The following is a 13,793-nucleotide window of genomic DNA, read 5'->3' on the forward strand; positions in this document are numbered from 1 at the left end:
GCTCCTGTCTACTGGGGAGGGCACATTCTAGAAGGGTGGGCCCTGGAGTGCGTGCTGTCCCTCCCCAGGGCCTGGGCGGCGTGGGTGAGCCTCCTCTGGCAGCGGGAACCAGCTGGGGCCACATGGGACATGTACGGGGCAGTGCGGGAGAGAAAGGGTGCAAGTCCAGCTCTGCCCGAGGCTTCAGCCGAGCAGGCGAGCCCACGTTTGCAAAGGGCCTTTCCCAGAGGTGGGAGGGAGTGGCGTGTCCCAGAAGCACAGAGCAGCCCCCATCGCCAGGGAGCTCAGAGCCTGGCCGGGCCGGTGGGGGGGCCACAGCGGGCCTGCGCGTCCACGATGCTGGCCGGCCCGGGACCCCCGTGCTCTGGGCCCGACGGGAGGCGGGCTCGGGCCGGGCTGCTCCAGGGAGGCTGGACTTGCAGGGTCCAGAGAGCTTGGGCAGCAGAGAGGCCAGGCAAGGGGTCCCCCGGCTGCAGGAGGCAGCTCGGAAGGTAGGCGGGCTCCCTCCAAGGACCTGGGAAAGCGGGCCAGCACTGCACAGGGAGACTGCGGAGCCCTGGTGGGAACAGTGCCTGGAAGGAGGCCCTGGGGACAGTGACAGGGCAAGGGTCTGTCAGGACCAGCGCTCAGTGTCAGAGGCTCGCCTGTGAGGAAACCACCTGGATGTGCCTCCCAGCGGGGGCTGTCGTCTGTCTCCCCTCTGAGATGTGCAGTGAGCCCCCCACGCACACGTGCACACACAGGTACGGGACAAACACAGACACATGCACGTGTGCACACACACGCAGACATAGACACACACACGGAACCCCAGGCCGTCAGGGACAAGGGCACCCGTCCTGGCCGTGGGGGGCCGTGGAAGCAGCCCTGGCCTTGGGCAGGACGCCCGTGAACCTGCTCACGTCTGTCTTCTCCCTGATGCTGCCTCGTCAGCCGTCAGGCGCGGACCCAACCTCCGAGAGCTGCGGGGGTGGGGGCGGGAGGGCACCGTGCGGGCGCAGGGGCGCGTGCCAGCCCCGCAGCCTGGGGGTCAGGACTCAAGGCCCTGCACCTGGATGCGGCAGCGGCAGCGGGCACCTGTGTGATCGGCGGCCACAGAGCAAGGGAGCCGGGCAGAGGCCGCCGGCGGCATTTTGGGAACTGAAGGCGGAAGCGGGACCAAAGAGGGGAAGTGAGGCGCTTTCGTTCGCTCTCTTTTCACAGAGCGCCCATCGGAGAGAAATTCTAAGGAAGCCGTCTGAGTTGCGGGCCAGAGGGCGGACAGAGCAGGAGGGCAGGGAGCATCTTTACTCCTGGCTCCAGTCCTGGCCCCCTGCCCCTCGACCGTCCCCACCCCTGGGTCCGGACCACCCCCCAGCCCCTGCTCAGCAGGCCGCGCCCCTCCTGATGGGCTGGGCTCCCCGTGTGGACAGAGCTCCTGCAGCCTAGCCTCCCAGTCTTCTCCCTCCTCCGGCAGCAGAGAACCCGGGCCCGGAGCTGGGAGGGGCTCACCAATCGCCCCCACCCCACCCCGTCAATGGGTCGTAGGACCCAGTCCCACATGGGGTGTGAGATCATCTTGGATACACCTCCAGCTTGGTCTGGAGGAGAAGTTTCTGGAACAAGCCGGAGCAATCTCATTCCTGCCGCTGGAGGTTGCTGTGGCCCGGGCCCAGCAGCCTCGCCCCTGCTGTCCCCACTAAGGGGGCTGGGCGGGCGGGTCCCCAGCTGGCTCCCCCTGAAAGCGGCCGCCCGATTCCCAGGCCGGCCTGGACGCCCAGCGCTCCTTCCGCGGGGCCTCCTGCCCGGGGCCGGCGCCCAGGAATTACCCGGCCTGCGAGGGCCTCACGGGCGGCGTGGCCTTGGCAATTACTGAAAAGGAAGCATGGTTATTATTCATGTCGTGTGTTGAGAAATCTCTATAAAGTTTTACAGCCGCAAATGTAAAAGGGGTTTTTTATTGGCTTAACATTCTCCCCCACTCTCCTGCCCCCTCCCAGGAGCTGCTGCTTCCCCCTGCCTTCTCAGAGCCGGGGGGCCCCGGAGACAGCATCCGCTGTGCCCTCGGGAGGCGTGGGAGTGCCTGCAGGGAGTGTGGGACGCTTTCGTCCCGAAGCCCACGCCCACTCAGGGGGTCTCGTCTCCTGTGGGGTCCCAGCCACCCCCAAAGACAGCAGCCTCTCCCAGCTTCCTCCGCAAGTAGGTTCTGAAGGCCTGGGGTGGGTCCGATACAGTCCAGGTCCTGAAAACTCAGAGGTGAGAAAGACATTTACTTTCTGAAGGCGAAGAGAGACGTGAAGAAACACGTAACCGCACATACAGGGCACGGGTGTGGCCCGCGTGGCTCTGTCCCTGACATGTGTGATTAAGGGGGCACTTTCCTTTTGCACGGGGGCCAGCGGGGTGGAGGCTGAGAGGGTCCAGGTCGAGGAGGACGGGGGCACCCACGGTGGGTGGCTGGGAGGGGGACCCAGAAGAAGAGGGCCGTGGGAGCAGAGAGTGGAGTAGACCGGGGCCAGGAGCACAGAGGCTGAGGGAAAGCCGCTCGGGCAGAGGGCCAGGCTGGGACAACACCACCGGCAGAAAGAAGAGCTTGGAGACTGAGGAGAGGCAGGAAGGCCATGTGGTTAGAACACAGGACGGTGGCAGGGATGGTCGGGCCTCACCAACCAGGGGGTTGCTTGGGTTCCAGTTTAGGGATGTGGGGAGCTGTTTTGAGGGAGTGAATAGCATTATCCAATCTTTCCTCTTAAAGATTGCCCTGGCCACTGTGAGAGAATTAGAGTAAAGGGCAGGAGGGGCAGGCGACCCAGACAGAGGTGGTCGCAGCAGCGTGGTTAGGGGCTGTGACACCTTGGACGTGCCAGCAGGGAGGTGGTGAGGAGCTCAGGGGAGGGACCCGCATGAGGCCTGCTGGACGGACAGCACCAGTCAGGCTGGATGCTCAGATAGAAGTCACCGCGCTCCGCCCCTGTGGCTTCCTTCCCTGCGTGCCCACGTGCAATCCACCTGCTGAACAGGTGTGGTTGTCCCCAGGGAAAGAGCCTGACTCCTTCCGCCTCCCATCACTCCCACGAGGTCACTTACAGACACAGTCCCAACGGGTCCTGAGTCTTTAACTAGGGCTGGCGCTGGCTCTGCTGAGGAACCACTGAGAATTACATCTGAGAAAGATTTACCACCGACAACATTGTAATCAGCCTGTGAGCTATACCATTTGCTGCTGTTTTCATGGTATTCTGTCCCCAACCCTCCATCAGGCCAGGAAGGAAGGAGGGCAAAAGGCATGTCACCAGCAAGGGGCCTCGGACCAGTCATGAGCATCTCTCACCTCCTACCCGAGGGCTGCAGTGAAGCACCTGCTGGGCTGGTGTAATTACATGTGGCGCTTTTGTGAAAACACACGGAGAGACTCCCAGCTTCACCTCCTAAGAAAAGAGCTTGGAGGTCATTACTCTAGTTTTCACAATAAGAAAAAATGGAGTAAACTGAAAATCAAACACTTAGCTCCATAGGAGAGTTGAGGTCCCAGGGCAAGCTATCTCCCTGACAACTGGAGAGACAGGGGAGGCTGAGCGTCACAACTGAGGTCAGCCCACTGGGAACAGGAGCCAGCGGAGCCCGGAACTGGCGGGACACTTAAACAGTGACTGATGGAGCTCTGGAGGGTGGGTGCGGGCTCGCCAGGGGCTCAGTCTTTTGTAGACTTTACCTCCAGCAGCTCCAGCTGGGTCTCAGAGTGAAGATCTGAAGATGAAAGAAATATTAGTTATCAGGGAAGGACAAGGGAAAAGTAACCGAATACACGCGGTGGGTTTGCTCAGTACCAAGCCTACCCTCACGGGGAACCATTTTGCCAGAGCCTTATGTGACCTCTCGGCCTCTAGTCTCACTAAGAGGAGGATAAAAAAAGACTGAAAAACACTCTGAGGGTCACAGCTCAAGAACTTAGGCACAATAACGAAACCTGAAATTTCATCATAAGACCGTAGAACACGTCCCGACACAGTGCCTTACCACCGGCAGGGCTCCGATATGACAGCAGGGGTGACAGCGGAAGGAGCTGCAGACCACAGACTCTATTTAACAAATTCTTAGGTAAACCCAAAGACAACAGGAGAAGACACAACAAATGAACCAGGAAATCAGAAGCACTACACACAGCCCAGCCCCTAGGCAGAGTAACGTAAAACCTTACACTAAAGCCTGGCGTCCTCAGTCCCTATTACCAGCTGTACCATTTCCATCTTTCTAGAAAAAAATGGAGAGTCTTGCCAAAAGCCAAGGAAAACACAGTCTGAGGAGACAAAGTTAGACATCAAACCCTGACTCAGATACGGCACAGACTCTGGGATTATCAGGCCCGGGATCTAAAACATCCATGATTAAGGCTCTAGTGGAAAAAGAAACAACGTTCAAGAACAGGTGGGCGATTTAACAAAAGAGACGGGAAGTCTGAGGAAGTCAAAGGGAAGTGATAGAAATCAGAAACACTTTAACAGAAATAAGGAAATGCCTCTGGTGAGCCACCAAAATAGAGCAGACGTGGCCAAAGAAAGCACAGATGATCTTGAAAATGGGTCAATAAAACTTTAACACTGAAATCCAAAGAGAAAAAGTATATGAAAAAAGTGGTACAGAATATCCAAGAACTATGAAACAACCACAAAGGGAGTTGAATGTGTATAATGGGAATAGCAGAAAGATAAGCAAAAGAGAGGCTAGAAAATATGAAATATTTTTAGTAATTCTGGCTAAGGATTTTCCAAAATTAGTAACAGATACCAAACCATAGATCCAGGAAGCTCAGGAAACACTCAGTAAGATAAATACCAAAACTCTACACACAAGCATGTTATATACAAACTGCAGGAAATCAAGAGAAACTCTTGAAGGAAACCAGAAAGAAACAAAAGCTTACCCTTTGAGGAATAAAGATAAGAAATATATCAGAATTCTAATCAGAAACCATGCATGTAAGAAGAGATTGGAGTCAAATATTTAAGGTGTTGAAAGTAGAATCTACCAACCTAGATTTCTGCATTCAGCATAAGTATCCTTCAAATGTAAAGGAGAAATCCTTTCTCAGACCACAAAACATGAGGGAATTTGTCAACAGAAGACCTGCCCTCAGTGAATGCAAAAGACGTTTTTCAGAGAGAAAGAAAGTTATACAGATCGGAAACTCAGATCTACATAAATAAAGGACATGAGAGAAAAAAATAGGTAAAATAAAATTCTTTATTTTTCTTATTCTTCATTTTAAGAAACAACTGTTCATCCTGGGATCAATCCCCAGAATCTCCATCAAAAAGTAAGTAAACAAACCTAATTACCTCCCCCTGCGAAAGAAAGGAAAGAAAGAAAGAAAGAAAGAAAGAAAGAAAGAAAGAAAGAAAGAAAGAAAGAAAGAAAGGAAGGAAGGAAGGAAGGAAGGAAGGAAGGAAGGAAGGAAGGAAGGAAGGAAGGAAGGAAGGGAAAGAAAGAAAGAAAGAAAGAAAGAAAGAAAGAAAGAAAGAAAGAAAGAAAGAAAGAAAGAAAGAAAGAAAGGGAAAGAAAGAAAGAAAAAGAAAGAAGGAAAGAAAGAAGGAAAGGAAGAAAGAACTGTTCAAAGTAATAGTAGAAACAATGTATTAGGTGATTATAACATATGAATAAAATGAATGACAGCAATGTTATAAAAAATGGGAGAGAAGAATTCATAATACTCTGTTATAAGAAACCTACACTGCCCATGTGGTGCTGACATAATGTTGTCTGAAGGTGGCCTTAGATTAGTTGTAAATGTCTATTGCAAACTCTAGGAAAACCATTAATTAAAAAAAACATAATTGAAATGTTAATAGAGAACAGAAAATAGAATAATAAAATACTCAGTTAAAAACCAGGGAAAGCAGAAAAAAAAAAAGAGAGAGTAAGATTTTAAAAGAATGGAAACAACTGACAAATGCAATGAATAGAAAAGAGTTTCAAACATGGTAAATATTAATCCAATTGTGCCAATAATGACTTTAAATGTGAATATTCTGAATAAGCAAATTAAAAGGCAAATATTGTCAGAGTGGATTCAAAAAAGACCCAACTACATATTACATACAGGAAGCCTAGTTTAAAAGGAGACACTGATATATTAAAAAATCAAGGGATGGAGAAAGATATACCATGATGATACTTATCAAAAGCTTGAATAGCTATATTAATTTTAAACAAAGGCAAATAGGAAAAGGTGTCAGGAATAGAGAGAAGTATTACATAACAATGAAAAGATCAATTCTTCACAAATACTGAAGAATCTAACAACAGTGTCAAAACATGTGAGGTTAAAAACTGACACAACTATAAGGAGAAACAGGCAAACCCACTTTTAAGAGTTGGAAAATCAACACCCCTCTATCAGTAACCGATAGGTCCTGCAGGCATAAAATCAGAAAGGACATAGTTGAACTGAACAGCGCTATCTATCAACTGGACCTAATTGACGTTTACAGAACACTTCACCCAGCAGCAGTAGAATACATATTCTTCTCAAGTTCATGTGGGGCATTAACCAACATAGACAGTCCGGACCGTAAAGCACACCTTAGTACATTTAAAAGAATGTAAACCATAGAAAGTATTCTCACACACCACAATGGAATTAAACTTGAAATCAATAACAGAAAACTAGCTGGAAAATCTCAAAATATTTAGAGAGTAAACATTACACTGCTAAATAGCACACGGATCAAACAAATCTAAAGAGAAATTTTTAAACATTTCTAAATGCTTAGAGGGAAATTTATAGCATTGAATGTACATATCAGAAAAGAAGAAAGATGGAAAATCAATCATCTGAGCTACTACCATAAGAAACTCTTAAAAGAAGAGCAAATCAAATCTAAGGTAAGCAGAAGAAAAGAAATAATAAAAGTTAGAGCAGAAATCATAAACCTGAAAACAGGAAATAGAGAAAATCAATGAAACTAAAAGCCGGTTCTTTGAAAAGATCAATAAAAGTGATAAAGTTCTATCCAGGCTAAACAAGAAATAAAGACAGACACAAATTACTGATATTTGAAATGAAAGAAGAATAATCACAAATGACCCCATGGATGTTAAAACGTGGGTGAGGGGATACCGTGAACCACTCTGTGCTCCCTGCTAGGCAGCAAGTCTAGTTTCTCACCACTTCTATCCAGCATTGTACTGGGAGTCCTAGCTAATGCAATAAGACAAGAAAAAAAAAAAAGTAAAATGTATATAGGTTGGGAAAGAAGAAATAAAATGGTCCTTGTTTACAGATGATATGATTGTCTATGCAGAAAATTTTAAAGAAGCACACAGACCTTACTTCATTGAGAACAACGACAACAAAAAACTAACTCAAAATGGACCATAGACCTAAGTGAAAATGCTACCAAACGTCTAGACAATAACATAGGACAAAATCTGGGAAACTCTGGGTTTGTAGATGGCTTTTTAAACACAAGTGTGTCCATGAAATAATCAGTTGGGTTTTGTGGAAAGTGAAGTCATCTACTATGTAGAAGACACTGTTAAAAGGATGAAAAGACATGATTCCCAAAATTACAAACAGCTAATACAGCTTAACTAAAAAAAAAAAAAAAAAGAAAAGAAAAATCAAAAAATGAGCAGAAGATAAATAGACATTTCTCCAAAGAAGACATGCAGATGGCCAATAGACACATAAAGAGGTGCTCAATATCACTAATTATTAAAGAAATGGAAATCAAAACCACAATGAAGTGTCACCTCACACCAGACAGAATGGCCGTCATTAAAAAGTCTACAAATAATAAATACTAGAGAGGGTGTGGAGAAAAGGGGGCCCTCCTGCACTATTAGCGGGAATGCAAATTGATGCAGCCACCATGGAGAGCAGTATGGAGGTTCCTTTAAAAACTAAAAATGGATTTACAATATGATCCAGCAATCCCACTCTGGGGCATATACCCGGAGGGAACTCTAATTCAAAAGGACACCTGCACCTCAGCTTCTATTTACCACAGCCAAGATGTGGAAACAGCCTGAATGCCCATCGACAGACGACTGGATAAAGAAAATGCGCGCGCGCACACGCGCACACACACACACACACACACTCACTATGGAACACCACTCTGTCGTAAGAAAGAATGAAATAATGCCACCTGCAGCAACATGCATGGACCTGGAGATTATCATACTAAGTGAACTAAGTTAGAGAAAGACAAATATCATGTGGTATCACTTATATATGGAATCTTAAAAAAAAAAGAAAAAGAAAAAGAAAAAGAAAAAGAAGCAAATTCTATTTATAAACCCAAAACAGACTCACGGACATAGAAAACCAACTGTGGTTACCAGAGGGGACAGGGCGGGGAGGGATAAATGAGGGCTTAGGGACTGACAGACACACACGCCTGTACATAAAATGGGAAAACAACAAGGACCTACGGCAGTGCCCAGGGAGCTGTGTTCACTTTCTTGTAACTCTCTCACCTCTGCCTTCTCGCGCGCACAGCGGCGGCACCTGCCTCTGGGGCTGCGACGGGACTGGGAAGGCACCGCCCGCGAAACACTCCCAACCCGGCCCGGCCGAGGGCCGCCCCTCTTTCATGTTATTTTTTAGGTGCAAAGAAACCTCCAGAAGGAGATACATGCCCAAAAGGTGGTGGGTTTTTCTTAAGCGACTGATTAGGCAGTATTTTCTTTTCACTTTTCCTCCATTTTCCATCGTGTGCGTGAAACACGCTTTCAGTTGGAGGGAAAAACTAAAACCTTAAGAAATGCAGCAAGGGGCGCAGAGCCGGGCGCCCGGCGGGGGGCGGGCAGGGCGGGCGGGTGGGAGCGGGTCCTGCTCAGAGCGGAGCTGCCGCCCGCGCCCCCCCCCGGGGGGCTGAGCGCCCCTCCGCTGCTGATAAACCTGCCCCAGGCCCCTTCGTCCTGCGTCCCGAGCCAACTGCAGTGAGACCCCGCCCCGGGGACCCGCCAGGGCCCCGCCGCCGACAGCTTTCCAGAGTGCCCTCTGCTCGGCCCGCACAGCAGCCTGGGGCGGGGGGGAGGGGCACGATTCTGATCCCCATCACCGCTCCTTGGGACTCGTGTGGCCCCAGGGGTTGAGCAAACCCTTTATCAGGGTCGCCGGAGGGCCGGCCTCTCCCCTCCCGCCACCTGCAGCCTCGCAGACTCCCCAGGGGCCCTGACCGCCTGTCAGGTCAGAGCTGAAGGGAGGATGGGGGGCCTGAGGCTCCGTTCCAGGCGGCTGACATTCAGTGGACTTTCAAGTTCAGAGGACAGAGGGCGGGATGCACCTCGGACTCCCACCCCACACCCACGGGGACCCAGGGCAGCACAGGTGGCCCCTCTCTGCCCCACCCCCGCCCTGCACCCCTGAGGGGCAGCCCTGGGCTGTCTGTGTGTCTCTTAATACAGCTGATTGGACAGGAACACATTTTGATGGGGAACCATGCATTAAACCAGAACTTCCTCTTTGGAGAATCCCTTAGTGTCATCACTTCCATCCATCTCCTTCGAATTCTGTGAGGAGGGATGAGGACAGGGTGGGCTTGGGTACCTGCGGAACCAGGTCAGAACTCCCTCTGTCCCCTGCCCCTCACAGCCAGCGACACTACAATATTGAAGGACGTACCCGGCCTTTTCTGACACACAGTGAGCCCGTCTCGGCTGAGGAAGGGCAGGGACTCGGTGTGGACCACGCAGGCTGTGCACGGAACCCTCCATCCACCCGGGGAGGCGGGGTCCAGCTGCTGCAGATCCTGGGGTCTGGATGGACTCTGTCTCGCTCTCTGCGTCTCCCAGCAGGGTTCCTCTCAGATGCTGCTCCCCAGGGCCCGCAGGGATGGCCGGCAGGGATGGCCAGCAGCCACTCGAGACCCTCACCCCGCCAGCTGTGTGACCCTGGCAGGAACTCGGAGAGGAAGTGGTTCTCAGTGACACCGGCCAGACCGGGCCTGATCTTACATGGTGTCACCAGCCCCAGGACAAGCATCACGGCCAGGAGCAGTGGCCGCCCTGGGTCTCAGGCCCACCGGGGCTCCGTGGAGGAGTCAGCCGCACCTGAACCACAGGGGCTGAGCAGACGCATGGGCCCATCGTGACCCTTGTGACGGCTGGAGCAAGGGCCCAGTATCCCTGCTCCGGAACGTCACGAGATAGGACCCCTCACTTTTTGCCTGTTTGCTCCTCAATTTGTGGGAGGGACGTGAGGCAACAGAGCCACCGAACATCCTCCTGGGCTCAGCCTGGCGGACAGAGTGGGAGGCGCCTCCGTGTCCACCCTGTGTGTCCAGCGCCCGGCAGGGGCCAGGGCCGCGTGGCAGGAGCTGATACCGGGTGCGGTGCACATGGAGGCGATGCCGTAGACAGCGGAGCCAGGGCCCTGTCCAGGCCCAGCTCTGGTGTCTGCATGTCAGACCCCAAGTGCGCCAGGTTGGGGAGCCCCTGGACCAGAGCCTCATCACGTGGTCTCTGCCCCCAGGTCCTGAGATGTTCCCACCCACTTGGAAGGAAGGAGGGGACGCCCAGATGGGGTTTAATGGGGAAACTGTCTTGCCAGGGTGTCTGTGTTTAATGGACAGTCATTTACAGAAAAGGGAGAAACTGTCCTGCCAGCGGTTTTTATAGCCACGGCTCTGGCAGCCCTTTTGTGGATAAACGGTTAAGAGCTATTTTTCCACAAATTAGAAGGAACAAGAGAGGAAACACCATAAAATTTGTCAGGAGGCTTCAGAATCGTGCTGTTTTCAAACTGCATCCGTTGGGGCGAGCTTGGAGCCAGACGGCACCTCTGTGCTGCGGAGGCGGGCAGCCCGCAGACCTCTCCCCCGGCCACGGGGATGCTGACCTCTTGTGACTGCCCAGCCCGGTGTCCCTGGAGCTGTGAGCTGCCCCCTCACAGGGACAGGGAAAATTAAAATAATAAAACAGACGTCACACCCTGAGTGCAGACGAAGTTCCAAAGCTGGGGCTACCACGCCGTCCCCCCGACTTGGGCAGTGAGGGCATCCTGCCCTGCTGGTGGACAGGCCTGGGGGCCACTGAGGGCAGCAGCTGGGAGTGTTCCCGACAGTCAGGGGACAGACACAGACCGGATCACTGCCAGGGGCCACCGGGTACCCTGACGGCTTCCCACCCCACCAGTGGGCACCTGCCCTGTCCCAGACAGTCGAACCAACTCCCACAGCAAACCTCTCAGGTTGGGAGTAGGGTTCCCACATTGTAATCGACAGATGCTGGAGCTCAGAGGGGTGAGGACACCTGCCCGGGGTCACACAGCGGGCATTTCAGCAGGCTGGCCCGGGCCGCACCACTCAGCTGCACAGCCCGCGTGCATCCCCACTGCCTCATCAGAGGGCGGGTTTACGGCTGGTTCATGGACCAGCTCATGCGTCTAAGGGCCTCCTGGCTCGTGAACACAGACTTACAGCAAGGAGCACCGGACAGTGTGTCAGGTTCCAAACCTGCATGACCAGACCACAGGGGCTGCTGTGTCCCAGCTCCTGGTCCTGGGTGTGGCCTTGAGAGAGGAGGTGGGATGGGGGAGGGGGAGCAGGGAGGGAGGGCACCACCTCCAGCTGCCTCAGAGGAGTGGTTCCTGCAGATCTGGTTCCTGGGTCACTTCAGAGCCGTGGTCCTCAGCCCTCAGCACAGCCCAGGACTCGCACCCCCGGGGCGTCAGCCCCTCACCCTTGAGGCTCAGGTCCCCTCCTGAGAAAGGCTTGGAGAAGCCATTCACCTCGTGAGGGCAGGGCCCAGCACCAGAGCCGACCTGTGCCCCCCACCCCCATCTCCCTGCGGCCTCTCCTCACCTGTCCTCACCTGCCCACTTCCGGGGCTTCGGGCCATCACACCTCACCTGCTCAGGACGCTGCTCCGCCGGCCGCGCAGTCTCCATCAGGTTGGGGCCTCGCTCCGCCCGCGGGGAGTGGAGAGCAGGTGGCGGCAGGGCCCCATCAGAGGCCCCGTGTCCCAGTGAAAGCAGGCCCTGGACGTCCCCTGAAGGAAGGAGCAGTCCCAGGCTAGGACTTGCCAGCCAAATGTGAAAAGATGTTCCCTCTCAGATGAACTGTGAAGCGAACTCTCTGGAGGCCGCGTCCACTTTCCGCGCCCCGCCTCCCGCGCAGCCGAGACCGCTGACAGTCTTGTCGGGGATAGACTGCAGACTGCATTTCTCACATCAAAATGCACAGCTAGTGATACTTAACGCTGAAGACATATCTCCTCCGGCAATGAATACAGTCAGAAATTACTCACTGAGCTTAACCAAGGAGAGAGCGATGGCGGGGAGATGGACTGCATAAATTCAGACACGTGGGACAGCAGCCACCGTTTACCAACACTTCATCTCCTCGCGGGGACGAGTGACCTTGCTTCAGCAGTATTACTGGGAGCAGAAGCTCCGGAGGCCCCCCTACCCCCAACCCCACCTGTGCTGTTCCGGTGGCAAATGGCATGTCTGCTGTCGTTTTCCCGATGTTTTCTTTAACCCGGGAGAGCGAGAAAAATGTGGGGGGAAGGGCCCCCTGAAAAACTGCCCCTGGAACATACAGAAATTCAGGTCATTTAAACAGGCTTCAGTTCATAAAGGGAAATGAAAGCAATTTAATTGTGAGGGGCCAAGGTTTCCCCCGACAGGAGCTGGGGACCCGGGAGGATTGCATATTGGAGAGGGGAATTGGGGGGCCCGGTACCTGGCAGGCATAACCAAATTAAATCCATCCATTCCTGCCAGGATCAGACATGAACACCTGCTCTGCACTTGGCCGTGGGGGTGGGGGGGGCTGGCAGAGGAGGAAGGACGCAGCCCCCGGCCAGGGGGAGCTGGCAGTCTAGGGGCAGAGATGCTGGTAAGTGGCAAGCATCACAGTTAAAGGGGTGTGACTGTCCTCAACATGCCAGCCCCAGGCTCTTTGCCCTTCCTCGCTCCCCTCGGGGCACAGGTGCTGCGTCCCCCAGGCGTGGACAAGCAGGTGGAGGGCAGGGGATCTGGCTGGACCAAAGGCTGCCTCATGCTCGTAACTTGCTGAGCTGAAGACAGGCTACTGCGCTTGGCCACAGCCGTCTTGCACCCCAAACACAATGGATAATGGCTTGGAGGGCAGTTACCAGGTGCAGACAGACCCAAGGACGGGGTGAGGATGCTGTGAGATCGGGGCCTGGGCCCCTCCGAGATGCACTGCCTGGAGCTGCAAAACCAGCCTCCCTGCGTTTCTCTCCAGAGTGATGTCACACTTGCTGCAAATACGACGTCTGATTCTTGACCTCCAGCATCCTTCCTCTACATCTTCCTCTGAGATGAAGGAAAATAATCACATAAAACTTTCGGTTGACGTTATTTTTCCTCAATGTGACTTCCTTTGATTTTGTGCTCCCCCCCCAGTGGGATACGGGGGAATCGGACATTCTGGCCGCCCAGGTTCCGCCTCACCTCCAGCTTTCCAGATTTTCCCAATTTTATTGCTTTCATTTTTACGTGGTCAAGGCTTACAAAGGTGATTTTCATTCTGACACAATGGCTCACACAACATTTTTCATTTTGTCCTAATTATTTTGCGCTGAAGTGTAATTGATTTACAATGTTCTATTAGTTTCAAGTGTACAGCATAGTGATTCAGTTATACACATATATACATTCTTTTTCATATTCTTTTCCATTATAGGTTATTACAAGATATTGAATATAGTTCCCTGTGCTCTACAGTAGGTCCTTGTTGTTTATCTATTTTATAGATAGTAGTGTGTATGTGTTAACCTCAAACTCCTGCTTTATCCACCTCCCAACCACCTCTTTTCCCTTTGGTAACCATAGTTGG

The 13,793-nt window shown here is 52.5% G+C and overlaps 1 protein-coding gene across 1 annotated transcript; it reads right to left on the reverse strand.

Annotated features, from left to right (window-relative positions):
• Window positions 1–1,936: 1,936 nt before the first annotated feature.
• Window positions 1,937–13,447, reverse strand: LOC116667822. The gene is made up of 7 exons (XM_032493866.1): window positions 13,369–13,447; window positions 11,837–11,976; window positions 9,611–9,773; window positions 3,692–3,726; window positions 3,311–3,407; window positions 3,067–3,143; window positions 1,937–2,221 (listed from the first exon to the last, which is right to left on the reverse strand). The coding sequence occupies exons 1-7, from the start codon at window positions 13,445–13,447 to the stop codon at window positions 1,937–1,939; spliced, it is 876 nt and encodes a 291-aa protein (XP_032349757.1).
• Window positions 13,448–13,793: the final 346 nt, after the last annotated feature.

The sequence above is a fragment of the Camelus ferus genome, chromosome 12 (genome assembly GCF_009834535.1).
Source record: "Camelus ferus isolate YT-003-E chromosome 12, BCGSAC_Cfer_1.0, whole genome shotgun sequence".
Taxonomy (NCBI): domain Eukaryota; kingdom Metazoa; phylum Chordata; class Mammalia; order Artiodactyla; family Camelidae; genus Camelus; species Camelus ferus.

Excerpts from the sequence above, each read along its gene's own strand:
- LOC116667822 (XM_032493866.1), bottom strand. The coding sequence starts at position 13,447 with ATGAAAGCAATAAAATTGGGAAAATCTGGAAAGCTGGAGGTGAGGCGG. Across the intron at positions 9,774-11,836 it reads CGGAGCAGCGTCCTGAGCAG|ACGCAGAGAGCGAGACAGAG; the intron begins GTGAGGTGTGAT and ends CCCTGCTGGGAG. Across the intron at positions 3,408-3,691 it reads CCCAGCTGGAGCTGCTGGAG|GAGGTGAAGCTGGGAGTCTC; the intron begins GTAAAGTCTACA and ends CTCTTTTCTTAG.